The following is a 26,453-nucleotide window of genomic DNA, read 5'->3' as shown; positions in this document are numbered from 1 at the left end:
CGATTTCTGAAATAGCTGTCTCACACATACTATTATCTTCAAAGAAATTTTCAAGTGATCAAATGATCAATACGAAACATTCCGAGTGTACATCAAATGACTGTCTCACACAAATCATGTAAGATGTTACTAGGCGATTTTCACATGATCATCATTTGACTTTCGTCAAGAATAAAAGATGAACTTGTTCAAAGAGAAAGCTTACCAACACATATTTCGAGAAATATGTAAGAGAGTTAAACTTAGCTCGAATTATATAATGTGTATAATGTAAAGTCTACATAGTTATACGACTTTTATCGATGAACGTCGTGAAGTATAAAGCTCAATTATACATTCTATCCTAATCTGAGACACAACTATAAGTATACTAGAAATCAAGACTTATAATTTTTATAACTAAACTTGACAAACAAGATTTAGATAGCAACGCTTATGAGTTCGACCGAGCATTGCTCTAACAAATCCAAATAAAAAAGCGGAAAAATTTTGCTTATCAAAATGTTTACTTTTTTATAGGAATCGTTTTGTCAAATTTGTTCCAAACCTCATTTCTGATTTTTTTTTTTTTATCGTAGAGTTGAAAAGTTACTTCTTATGATAAGCAACAACAAAACTACTTCTAGTCTCCAAACACCCTATTAGTTAATTTGAGAGGGAAATCTAAAAACCTCTTGAATTAAGATTTTTCTAAATATGATTTTCATTCACACGCATGTGAGCACCCAAAGAACATGCACTTTCATTAGGTTTGTTGTCATAGATATACATACAAGCGAATGCCAAATTTAACAAATTTGATTATGTTATTACGCATTCGTGTGCAAGATAACACCACTGAGTTTACCAAGTCATGCAAGACGGTTTTCATACATGAAGATGAGGGGCAAGACAATGAAGAGCTTATTCTAGCTCAAGCCACCCCCAAAGAAAAAAAAGCCAAACACTTTCAATTTCATGTTATGTTGATTAGGGGTGTGCATGGTTGTTCAACCTTCTAACTCAAGATTAGATTAGGCATGGGTGCAATCTTAAAAATACACTAATCACTGGATTCGGGCGCGTGCAGGTCTAGAAATTCATTCGAAACTCGCACCCGCCAAGTGCAGAATATTTTCTGAATTACCCAAGCTTCAAGGATTTAGTAATTTACATAAGCAATATATATCTACTTCATATTATTTATCCGTGAAAGTTTAAGGTTTACTCGTTCCTAGCAGAGGGGCGGAAAGAGTTTAGATAATGTAAGGATGTTAAAAGTTAATAATTAAATTACTTTTTTACTTTAGTTTTCTTTTGGTCTTTCTTAATAAGAAATTTTAATACAATTATCCAGTCCATCCACCCGTAGATGTCAAATACGAAGGTTATGGACCGGACGCGGATAGAAATCTAGCACCCGTCATTTAGTTGGACAAGATATGGATGACGATAAATCAAAGGATTTTACTTGGAGAAAATTAGGCGTAGGCCCAAAAAAAAATATTCTTACCGCCAGGCCCACAATTAATTTTCTCTACAGAAAAATATTTAAAACGTGCAGAAGTACAATAGTACCCACTTCAACGGTTTCTAGCAGTTTCAATAACTCCCCGAACGGTCACAACATTTACTTTTCAACCATTTTTTCCTTCTCTTCTTCATCAGTTTTTTTCTCCTCCTCCATAAACTCCGTAACGGATGCGCAGAGAAAAAATTTCTCAATCATTCAAAGAAATCGATTTTTTAAAATGATGATTGAAGTTGATTAAACCACAGAAATCAATTTCAAACTCTAAAACCCTAGAAACTACTTTCAATTTACTAACCCTAGAACTCAGTTCATCAAAAATGGATGAAACACCAACAAAAACGTGTCTTAAGTAGTCGAAAGAGAAGAAATCAAGTATGAAAACTAGTTTAAATCATGGTATTCTAGCATGCATTCAGTAGATTTTTTTTTTCGATTTTAACTTTTGTTCTTGATGTGGATGACCTAAAAGACGAATAAGAACAAATCAAGTCGAAGAAACAGAAAGAAAGGTGAGATTTATCATCTTCTTCATTTGTTAGTGTGTGATTTTGTTTTTTCCAGTTTTTTTTTTTTTAATTTTAATTTTTGTTGTAGTAATTGTCGATGATGTACCAGAAGCCGGTAATCTGGAAAAAAACTGTTTGGTAATTTTAAGATCATTTTTACCCAATTTCTTTTGCTTTATAACTTACCCAATCTTCGATTTTAACATCATTTTTAACTGTTGCTTTTGAAGATGAAAAAGGAGAAACTGATAGTGAACAACCACTGAAGGAGATGAAAATGAAGGAAAAGCATGATGCTCTGAAGAGAAAGGAAGTCTCTGGTATGCATCATCACTAGTTGATGTGTTATTCATGTTTGCATAACATAACAAGTTATGCAGATAAATGTGCATAACTTTTTATGAAGCCGCATGACAGGTTATCCTTACCAAAAATACCTGCATATCATAACAAGTTTTGAACTGCATAACAAATTATTACTTCTGTATAACATATTATTATAGGTTATGCCCATATTATTACTTCTGCATTACATATTATGCAACTAGTTTTGAACTGCATAATATCATTTTAACCTGCTAATGATGATAACCTAGAAGATGGAAAAGGGAAAACTGATGGTGACCAGCAACAAAAGGAGACTAGAACCAACGTAAAACACGACGCTAACAAGAAGAAAAAGAAAGTCTCGGGTATGTATTTACATTCCTTCATGTGTGTATGCAACAAACAAAATCTAAATAACATGTAATGCAGAATAAAATAAATCTGCATGACTTGTTATGCAGATGCATGACATGTTATGTTTACCAAAGTTACCGCATAACCTTATATGAATAACAATTTTCTGTCTAGATCCTGAAGCAACCACCCCATCAAGGAAGTCACAGAGATTGCAAGATCAGGCATCACCAGTTCACCTAAGCCTGAAGCAGAAAAGAAAACAAAGACTAAAAAGAAAGTTGGTCAGAACTTAATCACAATTTTCTGAACATAACTTGATATTTTCTGAATATGCATGATTTTGTTCTTGTTTGCTATTAGTTTCTGATCGGTAAGCTGAGGAGCAATTAATTGCAAACACTAGTGCATCTAGAATTCAGCCTGATAAAGCTACTAAAAGAAAAAAGAAAGCAGAGAAAGCTGCACCAAAGGAAGTTTTGGATGATGAAGATGATACAGATGATTTTGAGAAAGCTGCACCAAAGGAAGCTGGTAAGATTTTCTTGTGAGTTCCTTTTTGTGTGATATATTGTTTCATCATAGATTGTTTCTTTAGTGTGATTGATTTGTTTCATTGTTGACTTGGTCTGTTTCAGTCAAGCAAACTGTTGATAAGAAAAAGATGTGAACCCAAACAATCCCAAGATGTGAAAAGGAAGAAGAAGGATATGAAAATTGAAAGATCCGAAAGTGAAGAAGAAGAAGATGAAGAAGAAGAAGAAGAAGAACCCGATCATCAATGTGTCGTCTATGAACCAGATGCGTTGAGTTCCTGTTATGCATCAGTAAATGAAATTATGTTGATCATTTACCTGTTAGTTTTGTAGTTAATAGCTTGTAAAACACATAATGCTTCTTTAAAAAAAATGCATAATAGGTTATGCGGACAACTGGGTGTGGATAACAAGTCATCATAGGTTATGCAACATAATTTAAGAAGTATTGCATTATAGGTTATGCATGGAAAAAAATGTGCATAACAGATTATGCAAATGCCATTATGCAGTAAAAATAGTGGTTCTAACTTGGTAAAATGCAATTTTTTTTGGTATTTATTTATTCGGTTAAACCTAAAACCAAACCTGCAACTCAGAAAGGTAATTATAGAGCAGGATTTCTAAGGGTAGGTACCTTGTTCTCAAATATAAAGGAAAGAGGTGGTTTTACTCCAACGCAGGCTAGTATGATGAATTTGAGTCCATTTGGGAAATTCTATAACTGGGTATCTACTGCAGACATGGAATTGTTTGATGGTAAGAGCAGCCAGCTGATGGATGAGGTATTTTCATCATATAACCATGATTATTTGAGTCAGCATTCACTCAAGGTATCCAGAAACAAGTGTATATCGTCAACGGATAGTGAGCTTTCTGCTACTTTTATGATTCCAAGAGTTGAAGGATATTGAGGAAGAAATATTCTGACTTCAAAGGAAGAGGTAGAGCTGACTCAGTCACTTGCCTTGGTCAACCAATTCCCACTCAAAACAGCGGCAGGTAAAGTGAGTACATATCCCAAAGATCGGGTAAGAAAGGTGTGGGTAGATGATATTCAAAGGCTGGTGTTGGAAAAACTTGATAAGATAGGCTGTGAAGGGGAAGTTGTCTGCCTTGTCTGCCTTTACATGCTAGTCATCTTGTTATTTTGTGGGTCAATGGGATACAATTTGGACGTCAAATATGTTGGTTTGGTGAAGAATTTGCAAACCATGGACTGTTTATCATTTCCTTATCTGATTCACGAACACCTGATGGACGGCATCAAAACTATGAAAGAAAAGAATCTTCAAATCAGAAATTTTCTTGGTTTCACTATATATTCTCTTGTGAGTTGGTTTTTTTTTTTTTTTACTTGATCTCTGTAAATAAATCAAATCTATATAATGTCTTATATATAAGTTTTTTTTTTTTTTTGCATCTTTGGTTGGCTGAGGACTCTGACATAGCTGAGTTGGCATCCGGCATCAAGGTCAGTGACAGTGATACTACACCAAGAGATGGGAGGTGGGACTTTGCAGCAGTGAAGAAATCAATGCTCAAGAAGCATATTACAGACTTAAAGGTATTTGTTTATGAACCTTTATAAATAATTGCATAACATCTTATGCATATACAATTGTGAATCATAACCAATTATGCATTGTTTAATGTTTACGAACCTTTATAAATAATTGAATACCATCTTAGGCATATACCATTGTGAATGCATAACCAGTTATGCATTATTTAAAAATGAAGTGTTAGGCAGGGTTGTGAAGTATGAGTGCATAATATGTTATGCAGCTCCAATGTTTAATTCATGGTTAGTTATGAATTGTTTAAAATATCTGCATCACATGTTATGTATATAAAAAATGTTGTTATACTTGTTATGCATTCCCTGATGAGTCTTATTAATCATGTTGCAGTTTCATGAGAACTTTAGAGATGCGTACAGTCCAATGGAGTTGTAACTCTGTGAACCAAGAGAACCAAAAATATGAAAACTATATATGGACTCATCGCAATGGATCTTGAAGTGAACAGGGAAAAGTATGAAGACGCATTCCAGGATACGTTACAGATCATTGAAGAAAAGAAGTTTCCCGATAGTCCTGGATCAAGGTTGAAGAATTTCCAAAAAATGCTAAAAGACATCAAATAGACTCAGGAGAAATATAGACAGACTGTAGGAGACTTTAATTCTTAGTTGTACGATAAAGTGAAGGAGTTGCTCGTTGCTTCAGGCGTGAAAAAGGAGGTACGAGTGGAATCATCAGTTGGCCCTAGCGTCAATGCATCATCAGCTGAGCCTAGCGTTCCACTGAGTCAGAATTTTCCAAGGAATGAGACACTTGTTGAACTGGTATCTTCAATTGAACAACCTACACAAAAATCATTTCTGGGTGTTATCATACTTGATAGCCAAGACCAAACTGCTAGTCAGGGACTCCAGTCGTCACCTTACAAGCTCACGGACCTGGAAAAAGCTGTTAATCTCTCCAGCGACAAGGAAACAGACACGCCAAAGGAATTGCATACAACACCAAATATGGCAACAACTCAAAAAAGAATTTAAGCAAAGGAAAAAGAATTCCTTGCTGGTGATGATGGTGCTGGAGGAGAATATGGTGCTGGAGCAGAAGATGATGAACATCTTCCAGAAACTCCGAATGTAGCAGAAGTAGTTGAAGTGACCACATTTAATATCCATATTTCATAAGGAGAAGATGGTTCTGGAGGGAAACAACAACAAGCTGTTGAGATGCCAGAAGAGCCAGTCGCAGAAACCCGAACAACCCACTGTTGTGATGCCAGAAGATCAAGTCACAGAAAAGACGCAACAACCAACTGTTGAGACGGCCGTTGCTAAAAACAAAGAAGAATACTCAAATATAGTCGCATAGAATCCCTCAACTCCATCCACACAGGTAGCTGAAAACAAAGGATACCCGAACAAAGCTACAGAGAATGAGCTAAATACACAAGCATTGGTACATAAAATATAAAACAGAACTGCTTGAAGTTTTTTTAATGTATTTGAAAAACCATGAACTGCTTGAAGTATTTTTTTAATGTCGAATCAACTATATTCTATTTATTATTTTTGATCAGCTATATACTATTTATGATGTTGTTTTTTTGTTGTTTAATCAACTATTATTTACTTAATTTCAAAATAAATTGGTTATATTGGTTATTCTAACACACTTTTGGTTACATGAATCTGTAGGAAGAAGAACTAGAAGAGGAATTTGTTCCAAGAACATGATTTGGAAAGAAGAAACATGTGAAGAAATACACCACTAAAGGAAAAGCAAACAAGGCAGAAGAGGATGGTAACCAACCAGGAAGCAAGGTAATAAGAATCAAGGAAATGACAACATGAAATGATAGGAAAAAAAGTGTACTACTCAAAGATTGTGAGCTAGGGAAGCAGCATAAGCAAAAAGACAATCCTGGTGAGAATAAGATTGAAGAAGAAAATCCTCGTACATCTGCTGGAGGGCCATTCAGAAAATTACCTCCGCTGTAAACATTGGAATGCTTACAAGATTACAGGGATACAATAGAATCATCCTTGATGGAGGTACTGGAGACCTACTTTGAGAATGCCAACAGCCTGTAAGTACATCAAAACTACCTTTATGCTTGTTTAAAAAATCAATGCATTACAGGTTATGCTTCTTATGAAATAAATGCATAACATGTTATGATTAAAAAAAAAAACCCATGCATAATAAGTTATGCTTCTAAAACAATCCATGCATAACACAACCCTCTAGTTTATGGTTCTGCTGCATGTCACTTGAATAAAACATCTCACTAATTATGTCATCTGCAGAAATTCGGCTTCGAGTATCAGAGAAGGAGAAGACCTTACTTGTGGGATATTCGGATTCACAGAGATATAATAAGGAATCTAATGAACAATGAATACCTAGAAGAACAAGTACTATGCTTCTACAGTTATAGGTTGTTCAGGAAGCGGAAATATGAACATGAGGCTGATAGTATTGACAATAGGTATGCGAAGTGTGCATTCATGAGGCTAGATGCTTGGGTAAGTAAAAAATATCATTTTTCTACATAACAATTTATTATTGTGTATTATGTTATGCCCATATTATTACTTCTGCATAATATGTTATGCAACTACTTTTGAACTGCATAACAAGTTATTCAACATTGTTTCCTACACCTGTTGTGCACCCTTTCAATTGCATCCACTAACGTTTTTTTCCTAAAAAATATTTCTTTTGCAGTTCTTTGTTAAAACAAAGGAAAAATATGGGATTGCCAAATATGTTGGAGAATTCATCTTGAATCTCCCTATTGAAGTTGAGAAAATGTTCATTCCAATAAACTTATGGCAAAGGAAAACCCTGCTGGTACACATTGGACATTGTTAGAATATGACTTTTCAGAGGGTGAGTGGAACTTCTATTACAGTCTTGATGGATATAAAGTTAACTACAAGAAACAAGCTATTATAATGTCAAGGGCTTGTATGCCTTATTTGATCCAAATATATGACGAACTGAAACTATCACTAGAAGTCGTGGATATAAAGAGGGAACCTCTTGTATACAAGGATATTTTTACGAAGATTGTTCCTGAACAAGGTCATCACCCCGACTACCTCATATTTGTATGCTACTATATGAAATTTGAAGTCAGGTAGAAATGGCTGAAGATGGGAAAAAAATATGTAGTAGAAAAAGCCAACAAGAAAAGAGTAAGCATGGCATTGAAAATGCTGACGGATCTTGGAAACAGTTGGGCGATAGATGCCAATGAAGACATCTAGAATGATGTTGCGCATCAATGTGATGAAGCTATGCGTAAATGTTTCTGATGTTGTGCATAATAGAAATTTTCAAACGTAACTTTGTTTTATCAACCTGTGTGTTGTTGCTAGGTTGAGCAATTTAACTTGGGAGTGAAAACTAATGGGAAAGTAGTTAGTGTGAAGCTTAATTTCAGTCAATAGTTATGCGTAATGTATTTCTATGAATCTTGTATGAACAACTTATATCTTGTTATCTTGACGATGTTTATATATATATACTTATAATATGTCAATGCTTGTTTCAGTGCTTATATTTGCTGCAATCTTATTTCATTTAACTGTACTATGATAGCGCCCCCTCGACCTCCGATTATAAATGTAACATGATATAAATCTTACAAGGAAATATCTAAATATCATGTTATGCAACAACATGTTACATATAAACATCTCAATATCATGTTATGCAACAAAATGAACCTGAATAACATGTTATTCAGAATAAAGTAAATGTGCATGACTTGTTATGCAGTTGTAGATGCAAGAAGGAACCACAGTTGCGTGACTCGTTATGCATCCATCTTTAAAAGAATAAATGCATAACAGATTGTGCATCTTCGAAAAAAAGAATGCATAAAAGATTATGCATCTTCGAAAAAGAATGCATAACACGTTATGCATCATCAAAAACTAATGCATAATCTATTATGCATTTAAGAATAAAAATGAATAACATTATCTGATAGAAGCAGAAAAACACACAGTGAAAAAAAGGTATTTTTTCATAAAACCAATACAAAAAAGAAACTAAGTAAAGAAAAAGTACTTGTTCATAAAAACTAATACAGAAACTAATTAAAGACAAACGAATAAGGTTCAAACATAAAAGTAATAGTCTGAAGAAAAAACAAGATAATTGCTCTCCCTTAGGTTGCTTTGGCTGCTTCGGTGGATTCGAAGGCTTCTTGTAACAGGTAGGATTTGTACATGTTTTCTTGTTATGATTACCAAGCTCAAAACAATTACCACAGCGCATAGCTCTCCTGGGTGGCTTCTCATATATGCTTAAATGCATGTTAGCTGGTGGTATCTCTGGTGGCCAAGTACATTGACAATATCATAACCTTCATAACCTTCAGGCCTGTTGTAGTTCGGAATAAGATGAATTGCATGGTTATAGGCATTATTGAAGTATGAAGTAGTGAAATAAGGTTCAAAACAATCATATGGATTAGAACCAGACATTGTTATCGATGCAAAAGCATGCACACATGGAAACCCATAGACGCGCCACCTCTGATAGGTACATGTCCTTGCCTCAATATTAACACAATGAGAACTCTCACCGCCTTCCACTTCATAAACATGAGGACTATATAACCATCCAGTTTAAACCCTCATCAATAAGAGCCTTCATCTTAGCTTCAATCTTCGGTGTGAGAATTTTTATGAAACTATTACCAGTATTCCTCCTTTCTGACATCATCCTCATCACATCCTTCCTGATCATATCTAGAAGAGAATTTGCAGGTAGCTTCTTGTGTACCTTCATCCAACTAAGGATTCAGCAAGATTAAAAGATGTCCTTCCATACCTACATCCCTGAAAAAAGGCATATGACCACCTCTCGGGAGGGATATCTTCAATGTAGTTTGCAACCCAACCACAACTAAGACCCTTAATTGTAGCGATGGCAGTTTGGAAACCTTCGGGACTAAGAGCATACGCATCAACTTGAAATGCATCAATAATGGCACCATACCTTTCGTCAGAAGAATTAATAGGTAAGTTCATCTTAAGATGATAATAGCATAAACTGTGTAAGGCTCCAGGAAAAATAACTGGAATCGCTCTCTTTAATCCTTATGCACGATCAGATAAAAATGTGATTGGCATTTGATCATAATCAAGAACATTATTCAAATTCCTCAAGAACCATTCCCAGTTATAATTATCTTCACCAGGTACCAGGGCCATGACTAGGGGAAAGAACCATGCATAAAAAAAACATGTTTCAGGACTTTAAAAAATATAAAATTAAGCCAACGTCTACATAAAGTATTACGCAGCTAAAACAAAACTAATGCATAATATCTTATGCATCTAAACAAAATGATGGATAAGACATTATGCACGTGAATAAAAAATTCATAAATCAGAAAAGTGAAAATATTAATGCATATGCAGCTGAAACAAAATAATGCATAATGTCTCATGCATCTAAACAAAAATGATGAATAACTATAAAAGTGAAAATAATAATCTATAAGACATTATGCATATAAATAAAAAAAAATGCATAAGACATTATGAATCCAAAATAAATAGTGTATGAGATATTATGCACATATATAAAAATGATGCATTATCAGAAAACTTACCATTTTCAGCATTGGTAGCGGTTGCAGCCATGAGGCATCCTCTAAATCTCCCTTTAAGAAAGTTAACATCAATATAAATCATGGGACGAAGGTAACGGTAACCGTGGATGCATGCCTCTAAAGTAATAAAAAGGCGCACAAACTTATTTGAAGGTGCTTGAACTTCTAAATAAGTTGAACTATCCTCGTTCGATTCAGTTTCATCCATTTGAACTTTAAAATCAATCCAACTCCCAGGATTTGTGCTGAGAATGGCATCTACATACCATACCAGATGCGAATACGATATGACATCCACACCACATATATCCTCATATACTTCTCCCTTCCATTATATGCTTGATAGCATTTCACAATGATCCCATAGCTAGTTTTGAAAAAAAAAATCAAAACAGAAGCTTTGAGATTCAGATCACTTTTAATTTCATCCTTGAAAAGACTAGAAACAAATTTACTGCTGAGCCTATGGAAAATCCTTTCACATCCCACACCACCGCTAAGACTTCTAAAAATATTTGTTAACCTTAAGCATCCTGTTATCAACATCAACAGCACTAACCTTATACTCCCAAGGGAAATTTTCTTTTGAGAATTTTGCATAGAACCTGTTAGGTTCATTCTTAGTATATACAAGAACACGCACAGTCTTTACCTCGTATTTCTTCACTACAATACGTACCTCTGCTACACCTCCAAAAAAAATTTAGCAACTTCACCAAGTAATTTATTCCAACCCTCGGTCTTAAGAACCTTGCTAACAGGCACAGAACCATCTTCAAGGAAATTCACCATATCTTCTTCGGGTTCAGGTTCTATTACACGACTACTTGAAGCTCTACTACGACTGATGTAAGATTTGCATCCAACTTCGATAAGTAAATTAAAGCCCTTCTAACCTTTACAGTGGAAGCGAGATACAAAACACTGAAGCAAAACATCAAAATCAACTCGCACAAACTTGCTTCCATCATTATAGGAAAATATGACATGATGAGGTAATAAACGAGTCCACTTCTGGAAAACGGCTGTCTTCAAAGTCTCCAGACTTGTGTTACATGAACAGGATGTACTAAGAATTCACTGAAGTAGTGAATTACAACTAGTGCACTAACAACATGCATTTTCACCCTGCAAAACACAAAGAGAAAAAAATCAAACATATCTATCCTGCATATTGCTTCACAAAAATTCATACTCAAAATTAAAAGATCAAATCAACAACAGAAAAGAGACAAATCTACATTAACCATAATCAGATAAAAAATCAACTAGATATGAAAATCAATAACGTCTACATTAACGTAACAGGTAATAGATCGAAAATAATAATAGAAAAATAAATCAAATAAAAAATCGAATAGAACAGAAGAAAAACCTAGAAAATTGGTATATCAACATCCGAACATGAAACCGAAACAAATAAAATGAATCGAAAAGCTCTGCATTGATCGTAACAATTTCCAAACCTGGAAAATAAAAATAAAAAAAAAAATCAAATACAAGCTTCAAATATCTAAAAAACGATCCGAAAACCTAAATTAAGCTTTGAAAACCTAAAATAATAGATCCTAATCTTACAGAAACTAAAACCTAAAATCGAATCAAAATTAAACAAAAATCAGAATCAAGATAGGAATGAAAATGAACGAACCTGAAGCTTGAATTTCAGATTATCTTTGCTGAGTAAATTCAATCTCTAAATCAGCTCCTTCCCATCTCTCGCTCTTATTCTACCTCCTTCCCAATCTGTCAGTGATCAATCTCTCGAGACTGAATCTCTGAACAAGTGAGGCTAAAACTTGAATTATCTTTCCTGAGTAAATTCAATCTATCAATCAGCTCCTTCTCATCTCTCGATAAATAATCTAATCTCTCACTCCTATTGTATCTCCTTCTCAATCTCTCAGAAATTGAATCTCTCGAACCTGAAAGTGAAAGTGAGGCTAAGCTGGGAATTAAAACATAAAAGAAACTAATTTTGAAAACTCTGGGTGACGGCATAATTTTCACAGGCGTTTTTGGGTGCGCGTGTGACATTTCCCACACGTGGGTTTCACAATAGGGAAAACTATAAGAACGAATGCCCCTGTAGTTTTCACTTTTACCTGTTGCTCACCAATTACCCCTAAATGTTGACAAAACAGGCCTTAAAAATGGGCTTAAGCCCGGGTTTTTATTTTGCAAGTCCAAATTTTTTTTCTTGCCCTTCCCGTATTCAATTTCTATTTCCGCTATCGGTGGGTGACTAAGTCACTAACTTCGATAGTCAGTTCTAAACGAAAATGTGGATAAGTACGATAAAAGATAAACAAATGATTGATGTTGTCTTCCGTTAGCTTACAAATGCTTAGGTGTAACATTTTATAGGCCAACATGTCAAATTGCAGAGCAAATGTGATTACTGAATAAAAGTCTACTCCTTCCGATAAGAAAATGTCATGGCTAACACAATAATTAGCAAATGTGATTACTTAATAGTTCGCGTGGGCATTTAAACTACTGATCTCAATCACCCCTGATCAGCTGAACTATTCCCACTTGGTTTAAAGTACAGGGTGTTGGAATCCACTATCATTTAAAAACTCCATCTCATTCTTCTCTACCGGCCTATAAAGTAAGGCATACAAGTTACATACAGAAACACAAGACAAGGAAAGAAAAATTGAGAGATGAAACCAACTTCTTCTTCTTTGTGCAAGTTCAAACCATTGGTAATACCTCCTCCTGTTGATGGAGGTGGAGTTGGAGTGGCGGTTCCTTTGAGTGAAAACAGTGGGATACATGCTATCATGGCAGAAGCACTGCCGAGGTATGTAATACTCCAATCAGATTATAATGATAAATACTTGCGCTCTGTTGAAGGCAATTCGCAGGTTCCTCTGGCTCTCAAATTCGGAGGTGAATACAGTTTCGATCGTGACACGAGGTTTGAGTTGGAGAAGGGGAAAAATAAAGATGCTGCCGGACTATTTAATATCAGATGTATGTACAACAATAAGTACTTGTCAACTGTAAGCGCAACCAACAACTGGATCACTGCGGTTGCTGCTGACCCTGAGGAGGATCAAACAAAATGGTCGTGCACACTTTTCCAGCCCGTTTTCGTAACTGCTGGCGATAATACCATGGTACGATTTCGCCATATGGCTACTGGCAATTTCGCTTGCTTACAGGCGGGCGCTTCCACCCTCGTTGACTGCTTAAAGGCGGATAGAGACGGGTACGACAAGTTTCTTGTAATCAACTGGGAGTCTGTAGTGATGTTCCCAAACCGGATGGTGCTCAAGGGGGACAATGGAAACTACCTCCTTACTGGTACAGACGAGTATTTGGGTTTTAGCATCGGTAGACTCCGAGGAACGGATACGGAATTCGAGGTGACGCCAAGTCGAAATGGAGGCATCCGCATAAAGAGTCTTTCTAGCAATATGTTCTGGAGCAATAAGAATTCCTTGTGGGTATTTGCGAACGGGTCTGAGTCGTCTGACAAGACGACCCACAAAACTGAGAACGTATTCCTCCCTGTCAAATACGCAGAAAATGTCGTCGCTCTCCGAGGCCTCGTAGACAATCTTTACTGCAAGAGACTCACGGCGTACGACAAGGTGGACTGCCTAGGTAGAGTCAACAAATATGCTGACGAGTATTCTCGCCTGGTAATTGCAGATCCTGTTTTGTCGAGGAAAATCGATAACGTTGTTTTTCGGATCCCTGCTGCAAATACAACTAAAGGAAAACCCGTTGTGCTCATCAACAAAAGGGTCGAAAACAACACCCTATCGGCCATGACGGTAGCAATAGATCTCAGGATTTCAGATGTCCATAGTAGTACTTGGAACGCAAGCCTATCTCTGAGTCTAGGTGTTAAAACAACCATGACATCTGGTGTGCCAGAGGTGGCGGAAGCATCGATTGAGTTTTCCGTAGAGTTTACCAGTTCGTACGAATGGGGAGAAACGGTGGAAAGGGAAGTACAGATGGGGTCTGTTTATACAGTTGAGGTGCCGTCTAAGAGTATTGTGACGGCAAGTCTGATTGCGGTACAGGGCACTGCTGGTATTCCTTTTTCTTATACTCAGACCGATATTCTGTCGGATGGGACTGAAAAAATCTATGAAAAAGACGATGGTTGGTTTGTTGGTGCCAATGCCTTCAACGAAACCTTCAAGGTTGAGCAGACTGCCATCCCAACAGCTAAACTTTAGTTGAATCCTCTTTGTTTTGTTGAATTGTTTGAACCTTTGCATGTTTGTTTGTTTGTTTGCATGTACTTGAATAGCTTGCGAGGTTGATGGATATCTCGTTTGTAAGCTTTGCTTTTCGTAGTGCATGAAAAAAAAGACGCCCAAGGCGCCAAATCATGCGTTTTTCTGCAGTTTTTCAATTTTCCTCGGTGCGCCTAGGCGCTAGGCGAGGGTAGCGCCTAATACTTATATTTGCTTTCTTTAATTAGTCATTATTCATTCCCTAGTGGTTTCTTCTTTAAATGCTCTTGTGGTTGGACCAGTGGTCTGTCTGATAGTAGTGCTTTTCCTGTCTTTAGCTAATGTCAGTTAAACCAAAAACAAAACCATATAGAAGATTCTAAGCAAAAGATTGATTCAAAGCCTCGAATCAAGTTAATTAGTTTCAAGCAGTAGTTCCATTTGAAGTCCTGACATTTTTAGCAAATAATAGCATCAACCGTTGGTAGTTGAACATCATGCATCATAAACACTCATCTAAGAGAACACAACATTAATAACAGCTAACCTGGTTAGCTTAATTGCATATCTATAGCCAGGGCCGTCTTAGAGTTTCGAAGTGCCTTAGGCGAGCTTCAATTTTGAGGCCTTTTTATGTGATAGTTAGTCAAGAACATAAATAATCTTTTTAGTTTTGGAGATAAGCTTGCATACTACTAAAAACGATAATTTAGATTTAGCTTGGCACCCGAAGGACGTTGAATGTACAGCTTTTTAGATTAGATTCCGCGTCATATACTTCCAATCTGCCATAAAACATTCAAAATCTATGACTAGGAGATAATAAGAGTTGCTCTTAGTTGTTACCGAATTATTTATAACAAGTATAATTATTACAATTGTCTGTCATATTTGTAAATGTAAGAAAATCATTTAGAACATTTATGACTATTAGTAATTCACTTGTAAACAAATTTGTTTTGGGCCCCCAAACTAGGCGACCTCCTGGCTCGCCTACATCTAAAACATTCCCGAACGTATGATTGATTATAAAATTTATAAACTTAAAATGAAAACCTATCTTACCGTATTTGGAATTTTATGGAAGTCTAAATTTAGTTTGGAATCAACTAACTATTATATTAGGATTCCTTTTCCAAATTAATATATAATAATAGGGAAAAAAATTCACATATTTTATGCAAAAATAAAAAGAAAAAAAAACAATATCTGCACACCAAATAAAAGATACACATCGTAATAAGGTAGAGCGAAGCCCAGCGCACAGCAATCAAATATGCATTGCCACGGGGAGGAGCGAAGTCCCGCGCACACTAAATTAAAAAGAAAAACTAAATAAAATTTATACATTGTCCATCTATTTAATGTATTTGCCCCATCACACCAAATCAAAAATGTATTACCACGGGACGAGATGAAACCCTACACACACCAAATAAAAAATACGTTGCCACAGGGTGGGTCGAAACCCCTCACACACCATTAAAAAAATGCGTTGCCATGAGTGAATCCCCGGACACACCAAAACTAAGAAAAAAAAATATACCCGAATTATAGCACATGCACAAATCTAACTTCAATAACATCCAGAAAATAAAAAAGGTCATTCCCATTATAATACTGTTGGACGGCATCTCTACGTTCTCAGTTGAGCCCAAACCCATACAACGTGGTGAAAACCGGTACATACCTGCACATCCCTACCCCTCCTTTAGGGACCTCAATTAGATACTTCCCCATGAATTGTTCAGATTGTGTTTCCCCATGGTATCTACTATCCTCACAATCTTTAAGCAGGTGATTAAATTTTTATATTAACTAAAAGCTATTTTTTTATCCATTTATCGGCACCCTTATGACACCATCAAACTAAAACTACACGAGGTGTTATAATACATTCTCACTTGAGCCCAAGCCCATACATTTGAGGTTGGGTGAAATCACCATCAGAGAGGACAATCTTTAGGCAAACGAATGGGTTAAGATTTAGAACTATCAAACACTTATGAGTCTCTGATACACGGTATCACAGATACACCTAAACTAAAGAGTTATTAATCATAAATATGTTCTACAACCCAACACCAATAAGATTGATCAAGAAAGCATTACTTGGTTAATCTCGAGAAGATCAAATTGAATTCAAGATTGGGATCGAGAGGATCAAATAATGAATTCAAATTTGAAAGATACTTATTATTAAAAACTGGAAGATCAAACTGAAATTACAAGTCCAAAATGTGATCCTACTTTCCAAGTTCCCGAGGGGCTAGAACCACCAGATTCATTTCAGTACACTCCTCATCCTCATCCTATTCCATTTCACCTTTCAATTTTATATCCTCTTTTTCTTTCTCAAGGGCATCATTCAAATTCCCCAAGCAAATTTCCGTGTAGTACCCTCCATATAGAGATTCAGGCATCAAATTCTCAGCAACATCAGCAAGAGTAATATGAAGAGTAGTTGAATATAAAAAAAAAAAAAAACTTCCATACATACGACGCATTGGAATAACCATATGAAACTGATGAACACTCTTTTGGATTTAAGACCCCTGTTACCCTGTACCTTAACACTCACAGGACTTGAGCTTTACCGTTATGCCACACATAAAACTCAACTTAAACCAAAAAATAAGAATGCATCCCCCAAGCACTGGGACTTCTCTTCCATTAGAGTTTTAAGTTGTCTCAAAATCTACCAGCATATTTAATTCCAATCAACACTTTCACTTCATAAAGAAACTAGGAATATCTTGAAGTACAATCATTAAGGCAGAACATCCTAATGTAGCTTATGTCATCTATACTAACAATAAATCCATGAAACGCGCACCGAATGCTTAACAAGGTCTAACATACAGAACTATAAACGTCTCAGTAGTAGCAACCAATGAAAATTTATCAATCATGAAGAAATTAGAACACACCGGCATCCAAGTTTCTGATGCATATTGGTGACGATTGTATTCCTCCTTCCTCTTTTTCTTCTACGTCATGTTCTCTTCATATTTTGGTCTTCTCCTGCAGAAATTGAGACCATACGCTTACTCTAGTTTATCAAGAAACGGTCATTTCCACGATATAATAGTACTTATAATTAAATCATCAACTTACCCTGTTTTCAAAAAAATAACGATGTCTTTCCCATAATGTAGTGCGTATATGTTCTCTAGCCATTACCTTTACGTTCTTGTAATTGTCAATCACGGTAACTGGAGATAATAATGAATAATAGAAGAGTGAGAAAATTTCTTTGTATAAAGATTGGAAAGGTGAGAATATTTCTTCACATAAAGATTGGAAGTAAAGATAGTGACTTACTATTTGCTAATCCACCAGTGCAATTGTCAAAGATAGCCGCAACTACTAGTGCTCTTTCAACTAAAGTAATTGCCTCTGCAAGCCCCATGTCCGGACGAATATTTCCTTCTGATAAGATACTTTTCACGTGACTAACACAGGATCCAGAACAGTAAAAAGACTTTTCCACATCAAAACAATAGGATTTGTCGGCACATGAAACGCATGGAGCTGGAGTTTGGTCATCCTAAAACACATCATCCAACAAAAATAAAAAATTTAGATACGAGCACCCAAAGAAACAGCTAATGAGAGATAAAGTAAGAACTATAAGGAAACTCATACCTCTAGATCATCAAAAGCGCAAACAACAACTTCAGTCACTCGATTCAACAAGGGAGCTTCATCTGCAATGTACTCGGCAAACTTTCTGACCGTGGGCCTTCCTTTCCCATTTTTTTTGAAACATCTCATATACTTTCGCAAAATACTGACAGTATTACTGAAACCTTTCCAAACTCCACATATGGCAATACACAAATCATCAAATTGTCTAACCTTATCACTTCTAGACAGCAATGCATTGTCGGAATAAGCTGATGTTAGTTTTCCATCCCCAGCAAGTATGATAAACTTATTAGTTTTTATAACGATTGTAGTCCCATGAAATCGAGATCCTTCTCCCACAGAGAAGTTTCCAAAGCGTTTTGGAATACTGGAGACTATACATATTTTACTGAACTCTTCTTTTAGCAAATCTGGAGTCAAAATATCTGGCTTGATAAGATTTTCTATCAATTGGCATTCTTCATCTTTTGACAAGACTTGAAAGAACCTTTGAGCTGTGTGATCGATACTGCACAAAATGGAGACAAATTTGCTAAGTTTACTAGCCATAGTAGTTAGCTAACATGAAAGTCGTACAAATCTGATTCCAAAACAGTAACATTGCAAATGCGCAAAATCATATCAGAATTGAGACAAATATCATCTGGCAACACTTTAAGCAACATAATAGGCATACGACGTAACAAGCACTTGCACTAAAGGGTTAATTATTTATCTACATTATCTTGTATATCTCAAGGGAAAGACGGAAATTATAATTATGCAACCTGAACCCTCGTCAAAATAATGGTTCAACAACTGATTGACCACATGACCAAAAGCTTAAACAACTAGCAGTGAACCTATAGTAAAAAGGCCTTTCTCGTAGAAAGTAGCACACACGTAGTTCAGTAAAGAAAGAGATCAAAGCCAAAATAAACCTGTTGAAGTACTCATAAATAGCCTCCTCAAGCGCATCACTGTCCTTTCCCTTATGAAGGCATCTGTTTCTAGCATTCTTCAAGTTTGACAACTGTAGTGCTTTCGAGATTTCTGAACCACACTGTAAATCATTTTTATCACATGAATTGAATAAATTTTAAAGTGAGAAATATAGACAAAAAAAGAAAGTGCAAAGCCAGAATATAGATTAACCGAGAATACCTACATTAACCATAGGTAATTGAGATATCTTGCAAGCCAAATATCTGTATTTGCTATCATCCTCAAGCGAACAGCAAATATCCTTTAGGAAAGATTGCCAATCACCAGGGCTGCTGCACAAAAACCATGAAATTTTTTTATTAGTGTGGCAATGAATAACAAACCTCGCTAGGAACTATGTAAAAGCTACTTATTCTTGAAACAAAGAGATTACCATGACTCTAATATTTTCTTGAAGGCCTCAACAGCAGCAGTATAGTCACAAACATGAGCAAGAAGCCTTCCCCCCTGTCAAGTTAAAGTCAAACAACCAAAAAAAACAAGAAAAAGAAAAAATGATAAAATATGAGATATAAATTTACATCATCAAGAACATAATACTTTTAAGCTCTAGAATGGATACTAATCCAAGGCATGAAAGGGCGAGTCTTTTGGGCCTCAAACCTAGCCTGAACAAAACCCACACTCCACATTCTTAAGAAAACCCATGCATCCAATCCATGCATGTTAAAGATTGGAAACTTCATGAAAAGCCTTTAGATGAACCACCATTTTGCCCAAGTGTTTAAACTCATATTAGAGCAAACAACTTGTTTGGAAAAAAGCAATACAGTGCTCAGACACAGTATGAATCAGGAGCAGTTTCTCTTACTCGTGATCCAATAACATCCAACATTCATCTTTAAAATCAGTAAAGTGATAGTGGTTTAACATTTAGTTTTTGTTTATATTGTCATAGTTTCAATATGCCATCTTTGGGCTGCAGTGGCATGCTGTGTAAAATAAGCATTATTCTTTTATAAGTAATACTATTCAGACCTGCATAAGGTTTCTATATTCCCAGAAATTGATCAAGTTGTGGGTGCCTATAAAAGTACACCATTGATTAAACAAAAGGGTATAAACTGGGATGTATGTTACTTCAATCAAACAAAGACTCATCCTAAGCATACAAATTTCGCACAAGAAACTTTGTTTACCCCTATTCTAAAGTGAATTTCTAGTGAAAATGTGTCGACTCGCAGTGTGTAATCAAGACTCAACAAACTGCTGTCAACAACTATTTAATTCCGCAATAATAACAAAATAAATGGGGTTTGAGAAAGTACCTGTGAACGCTGCTTATCAAATTTGACCACTAGAAGTGTCGAGCCTAACTTGGAAAGAATCTCATGAGCAGGGTCGTACATTGCTTGCTGCTCCCCCATAGAAATGTATACGAGGAAGGCTGGAAAATTCCCAAACATTTAAAGGACATTTGTGTGTAATCGAAGGAAAAATCTAATACAGAAAAATTTACCTTCTGGTTCATCCGAGTTAGCCACCGTTTGCTTCTTGAGCAAATGAGAAAGCACCTGCACCAGGCAAGCAATATCGTTGGTACACATATAATATAATATATTGTTATTTTTAAGAAAAGTATGTAATAAACTACGCATGGATACAAATGTAAACATTATTAACACCTAATTGCATTTAACAGAAAACCTGTAATTGAATGCAGAGAACAGCCCAGAACAGAAACTTGTCCTCCCGAACAAGCTTATACATTAAGACGGAAACCTGCCAACATACAATGAAATCGAATTAAGAAAACAGGAAATAAGCAGATCCAAAGAAAAATGAAAGAAGAAAATAATTTAGGTTCTTGGATACCCCTAGTTGCTTCACAAATGAAGACTCGCGAGCATAGCAATTAAACAATCCCCTCATTAGTTCCAAACTTCCAAAACCTTTCCCACAAGCATGTTCATAATAACCAATAGCCATATCCACTGTAGTGTTCATCAATAAAATAAAAAACAAGAAAAACTATTAGCGGATGAAGTTACTACTATCTATTACGATAGAAACGTTAGACAAATTGCAAAACTGTAGGACAACAGTTGTTGACTTGTTGTGAACCAGAATTTCAAACTTTCTTACCTACTGTTGTACAATTAACATTTTGATGCAAAAGGATAGTACTTACAGCGACCGAGACGTTGGCAAACAGTCTCCAATATTGTCAGTACATCGGGAAGAACTGAAATATCAGAGAGCATATGTTCCTTGGTGTCTGAGCAAATAGACAGTGCTTCAGCTTTACCGACAGTTTTCTCATAAACCAATGCCTTCAGAGCCTAAGTAACAGGGAATAAATAGAAGGGTAAAACTTAACACTAAAACTGATTTAAGTAACTTGAATCTGAATTCCATACCTTAAATATTATATCTAAAATCTGGAGGAGAAAATAAAAGCTAGACCATCACATTGGAACAGCAATTTTAGAACACTAAACTAGATTTTGTCTAAAACAAATAACTAATCTTAATTTTGAAAAACGGGTTTCACTTAACTGATTCCGTATAAGAACAAAACAAAGAAAACTTGCACGAGGTGTGAAAGAATCAATAAACAAGTATAACTATTTAAATTAAACCAGCAAAACGTAGTAAGCATTACCAAAACTAGTGCAGAAGTCGGAAACTCGGATTGTAGAGCATTGATGAGCTTCAGAGCTTTTATGAACTGGCGAGATTCAATGGAATCTTTAACAAGTTGGATTTGGTTCTTTAGGATAAGATTTTTCGAAGATGCCACAGCTTGTTTCAGTTTGAGTAAATTTTATTGAAGTTAGCACACAGAAGTATACGGAAAATTTAGAAGCACAAAAGAGCATACGACTGTTGAATCGTTACCTGAAGAAGCTTGATCCTCTAACTTGAGTCTTTTTGATGATTGTTGATCCGGTAATGAGCTGATCAAATCCGCTGATAGTGAAGTTTGAGGCTCAAATTTGGAACATTCTCTTTTGGGTAAAGATACAACTTCCTGGTGCAACTTATCTTTCTTGATCCAATCTTGTTTTTTCTGATACAAGGGACCAACAAGATCAAACAAATGGTAGGAGAAAGGCTGAAGAAACAAGCTAATATAAACCCAAAAGAATTGGGGATAAAGATGCACGTTGTATTATTGGGATTTGAAAATATAATCTTCCCAAGTGGTTTAGTCGTGTTACCATATCCTCTGGAGTGCTTATGGCTAGGGCTTCCATTTCTTATGAGAAATCCTTGCAATCAGAACCTGAGTTACATTAAAAATGTAAAAAATAGCTTAAAATGGAAAGAGACCAAAAAAAAAAAACTAACCTAGAAGTGGATTGATTAAGCTTATGAAAGTTATTATAACTTTAAAACAAGCCATACCTGGATATATATATATATATCAATCACCTCATGAAGTGAATCATAATAATCTGAATGTCAACCGCCAATACCCCAACAAAAATTCCATAAAAACACAATTAAAGTCGGAATGATTACAATTTCTTTAACTCAACAACAACAAGCCCTTCTACGGGTTCATTTTCTTTTCTTTTCTAAAATTTTTGTGGTTCCCGGATAATAATCACATTGTATCTTGTTTAAAAAAAAAAAAAAAATTCCGAGAACTTACCGCGGAACATCAGCACAGGAACAAAAACAAGAAATTTCACGGCAGGAGAGTTCAGTGGCGATAGATTACAGGAGAGTTTTTGAGGTAACAGAGAATTAGATTAAGAATTAGATTAAAATGGGATGTTAGAAGGAGGAAATTGAGGAGGAGGAACTGTTAGGGCATGCTCTTTTCCCCCGATTCAGAAAAGATACAATTTGGGCTTGGGTATATCTTACACGGTAACTTGTAAGGCAGTGGGAAGATCCGAACCCAAATTACGAAGCTCTTTTTCATGTTATTACGAGGAGAAAGTTTCTTTTTTTTTTATTTTATTAAGAAATTTCTTGATTGGTCCGAAAACCCGCGACCCATTTAGTCTATGGTCCATCAAGAGAAAACATTTAATCTGAGGTCCAAAAATGTTTTAGTCTTGCAAAAAGATTTGCCTGCCCTTTTTATTGTATGTGCAGATATTGGAGAAATGAATTTATTATTATTATTTTAATATTGGATAAAGAGTATTATATTAACTAATTGGAAGTGTAACAAGCTAAGTTTCAACAACATACTACTACATTAATTGATCAGGTTGTTGTGCTAGCCTACCAGCGAGCCTTATGGGTGACCTAGCCAAAGGAGCCGAAACGGATGGGGGGTGAGATTGTGTCACAAGGGGAGCAAACTAACTCTACCTTCCATGTTAATTTCTGCAATATTATGCTATTGGGGGCTCGAACTTGAGACCTCTTGGACCTCTGCAATAACTTTTCTCTCTGTTTCTTCCATCAAAACGAATTGAAAATAATTTCTCTTTCCACGAATCCTAAATACCTCTCATTTTCTTATTCTTCAACGTAATCAATCTTCTGAAAGTCAAAATCAATATCTATCAAAACTAGGGCACATATCAAAATCATAAAATCAAAACCAGAACAAGAACCGATCATTACAAACCTTAATCATCAAAACCCGTAGGATATGAAATGATGGTATTGTATCTTACATAGATATTAGGTACATATCAATATATACTAACATGTTTTGAAAATACATATCAATATAGACTGATGCTTAACTGCTAACAGCTTAGACTGAATATGGATCTTGTAAATCAACTGGCAGTACATATCAATATACACTGATTTCTCTTTGACTATTCCCTTTTGACTATGCAGGTAGTATAAAGAATTCCAAAAAAGAAAACAAATGCACCTGCAAAAAGATAAATAGCACGGTGGCTAGTGTTGCAGCACTGTGAATTTTTGTATCAGGAAGACTAGATGTTTGTGGTGTTGGCACGTTAAAGGGACTTTTCAAAGACTGACATACTTTTTGAAATGGTTAGTTAATCGTTTATCAGTTGAATATAACATTCATTATGAACTTGTTTTATCTTAATGCGGCTTTATTGTTGTTGGGTGGTTAAGTTAACATTAGATTTTTTTAGAGCGTATCTCGGTTGCACCCAGCGCTGGTATGTCAAGTTCGGTTGTCATATTTTAGTGAACCAAAAATCATTTAAAGAGTCGCTTGATTATGTACTAGAGTCACCTTCGTATAGGTTAGATTGAAAGTATTAAGATATGAGACATTACAAGTATTACGAACACTTGAAGAAGTGAACAAGTAAGGAGCTACAATGACGACATCATCCTTCCACTTGAGGTTAGTGATATTTGACTTGAATTGTTTCATTCCCTAACGTATCTTTCAAGTCGTGCATATTGAAAACATATAACTGCGAAGCATGAATGATTACACTCTAGTTAGACGTAGTATTAAGGAATACAATAAGAAGTATAACACTTATCTTTTGAACTTCGTTTATAAGACATCGACATAATCGTTTGAATGTTATTGTGATTGTGTATCGGTATGAGGTGAAAATTTCATCCTAGGAAACAATGTTTTACATTCGTTTAAAGGAAGTAAATTCATATTTTGTGAATCGAAAGGGAAATCGCTAGGCTTATTGGTATTGTTATTCATTGCATATATTTTGAACTACCAATATGTGTGATTAGTATAACCGCTCATGAATTTTTTATTTCTTGGTAAAACTATTCACAAGGCCTTACTTTTGTATTAGTATGACTTTTATTAGTGAAACTGAACTTAAGTAATCACCTGAGATAGTATGATCGATTTAATGTTTTTGGTATGACCAACTCTGGGTAAAGCGTAACCGATCCTATGAAGAGGTGCAACTGATCACAAAAAGGGAATCGATCCTTGTAAGAGGTCCAACACGTTTTTAGTGAATGACGGAAACGATCCTATGAACATGTGCAACACGTTTTTAGTGAAAGGGTAACCGATCCTATGGACATGTGCAACAAATAGAAGTAGTTACCGTAAGTATGTGGGGAACCGATCCTAGTACCTAGTCAACCGAATTTTTGGAAAGCTAGTGTGACTATGCACAGTACTCACATGGAGATAGAACCGAAACTTGTTTTGGAAGAACCGTGAAACCCATGATTTGTGATTGAATGTTCTTAATCAATCACATAGTTCTTGAAAGTCATATGAACCAATTCTAAACTTGTTTGGAAGTGTGGAAAATCGGTTTCAAGATTGTAAGTATGAAAAAGGACTTACAGAGTAAAGATGTCGACATACTTTGAACATGTGCAGTAACGATTATCTTTTATTGTTCAAAGATATTCCTTAATAACTAAAGAAAAATCCCGGATCGAAAAATAAATTGAGAATCTTTTATTTAAGGTTGTTAATTTTATTTTTGGAAGAATGAAAATTAGTAATGTGCATTTACTAGGTGGAGATTTTCCAAGAGATTTTCGGTCAATGTTTAAACAAAGCATTTCCAGGAATAAGGGAAACCGAATCTGGAATATATTGCATATCTTGAGAATATTTTCGGTTTTGCAAATTCTTTGGTGCCAAACTTCCTTCGTCTATAAATATCAAAGTTTGCATTTCGAGCAAACTAATCCTCAGAGCCAGCAAAACTACCTAGTTGTGTTGTTACGGAGCCGCCTATTCGGAAAGGAAAGTAACCTAATTAGGCGAAATCTCTTACGGACGCTCAGTTTAAAGACTTTTTTGGGATTGAGAAGCTCTATTAGTACCGTTGGTGGAAAACTAGATAATTTCAGTTTATTATTAGTTTCGATTGATTTGATTGACTAACAGTTGTTGAACTTTGATTGCACCTAGTTTGTTTATGCTTGAGAATCTTCTCTTATGATATAATATTCACTCAAACTAGATCAAAGTTGGACGGGGATCTTTATACTGTTTGTATATCTAAAGACCTCTTGTGATAATCCAATATTAACATACTCCGTTCTGTGTGTGATTGATAAAAGAGATTCAAGTTGATTGTGTGCAGGTGTTTATTGAATATCTAAGAAGATTTGTCTTAGACTGGCATCTTTTGACTGTTTGTAGATCTAAAGACCTCTTCTGATAATCCAATATTAACGAAATCCATTCTGTGTGTGATTGATCAAAAGAGATTCAAGTTGATTGTGTGCAGGTGCTTATTGAAGATCTAAGAAGATTTGAATACAAAAAAGACTTTGAAGATTTCTGATTTGGGTTCATAATCTTTGGTGTGAACAATAATTGTTTCGGTAAAAGAGGATCCAACTATAATCAGTTTATCCTTGG

The 26,453-nt window shown here is 35.5% G+C and overlaps 3 protein-coding genes across 5 annotated transcripts; 2 read left to right on the top strand and 1 right to left on the bottom strand.

Annotated features, from left to right (window-relative positions):
- The first annotated feature begins 3,201 nt into the window (after nucleotides 1-3,201).
- Nucleotides 3,202-5,799, top strand: LOC113286521 (histone H3.v1-like). The gene is made up of 5 exons (XM_026535114.1): nucleotides 3,202-3,234; nucleotides 3,339-3,527; nucleotides 3,893-4,021; nucleotides 4,675-4,803; nucleotides 5,449-5,799. The coding sequence occupies exons 1-5, from the start codon at nucleotides 3,202-3,204 to the stop codon at nucleotides 5,797-5,799; spliced, it is 831 nt and encodes a 276-aa protein (XP_026390899.1).
- Nucleotides 5,800-13,063: 7,264 nt separating this feature from the next.
- LOC113286520 lies at nucleotides 13,064-14,599 on the top strand. The gene has a single exon (XM_026535113.1). The coding sequence runs from the start codon at nucleotides 13,064-13,066 to the stop codon at nucleotides 14,597-14,599; it is 1,536 nt and encodes a 511-aa protein (XP_026390898.1).
- Nucleotides 14,600-17,234: 2,635 nt separating this feature from the next.
- LOC113286623 (N-terminal acetyltransferase B complex auxiliary subunit NAA25-like) lies at nucleotides 17,235-23,031 on the bottom strand. Of its 3 annotated transcripts, none has more exons than XM_026535193.1 (17): nucleotides 22,836-23,031; nucleotides 22,586-22,635; nucleotides 22,399-22,463; nucleotides 22,076-22,247; nucleotides 21,840-21,979; nucleotides 21,366-21,516; nucleotides 21,050-21,168; nucleotides 20,882-20,956; nucleotides 20,694-20,748; nucleotides 20,503-20,621; nucleotides 19,608-19,681; nucleotides 19,398-19,503; nucleotides 19,171-19,292; nucleotides 18,248-18,758; nucleotides 17,924-18,149; nucleotides 17,717-17,814; nucleotides 17,235-17,623 (listed from the first exon to the last, which is right to left on the bottom strand). In XM_026535193.1, the coding sequence occupies exons 3-17, from the start codon at nucleotides 22,432-22,434 to the stop codon at nucleotides 17,606-17,608; spliced, it is 2,022 nt and encodes a 673-aa protein (XP_026390978.1). In that variant the 5' UTR covers nucleotides 22,435-22,463; nucleotides 22,586-22,635; nucleotides 22,836-23,031; the 3' UTR covers nucleotides 17,235-17,605. The 3 variants fall into 3 exon arrangements, with proteins under 3 accessions (XP_026390978.1, XP_026390976.1, XP_026390977.1); XM_026535191.1 differs by having other exon boundaries at nucleotides 19,398-19,506; nucleotides 22,836-23,030; XM_026535192.1 differs by lacking the exon at nucleotides 22,586-22,635 and having other exon boundaries at nucleotides 19,398-19,506.
- Nucleotides 23,032-26,453: the final 3,422 nt, after the last annotated feature.

This window comes from Papaver somniferum, chromosome 6 (assembly GCF_003573695.1).
Source record: "Papaver somniferum cultivar HN1 chromosome 6, ASM357369v1, whole genome shotgun sequence".
NCBI lineage: Eukaryota > Viridiplantae > Streptophyta > Magnoliopsida > Ranunculales > Papaveraceae > Papaver > Papaver somniferum.
The sequence above is the reverse complement of the archived record's forward strand: the minus strand, read 5'-3'. Positions and strand labels throughout refer to the sequence as shown.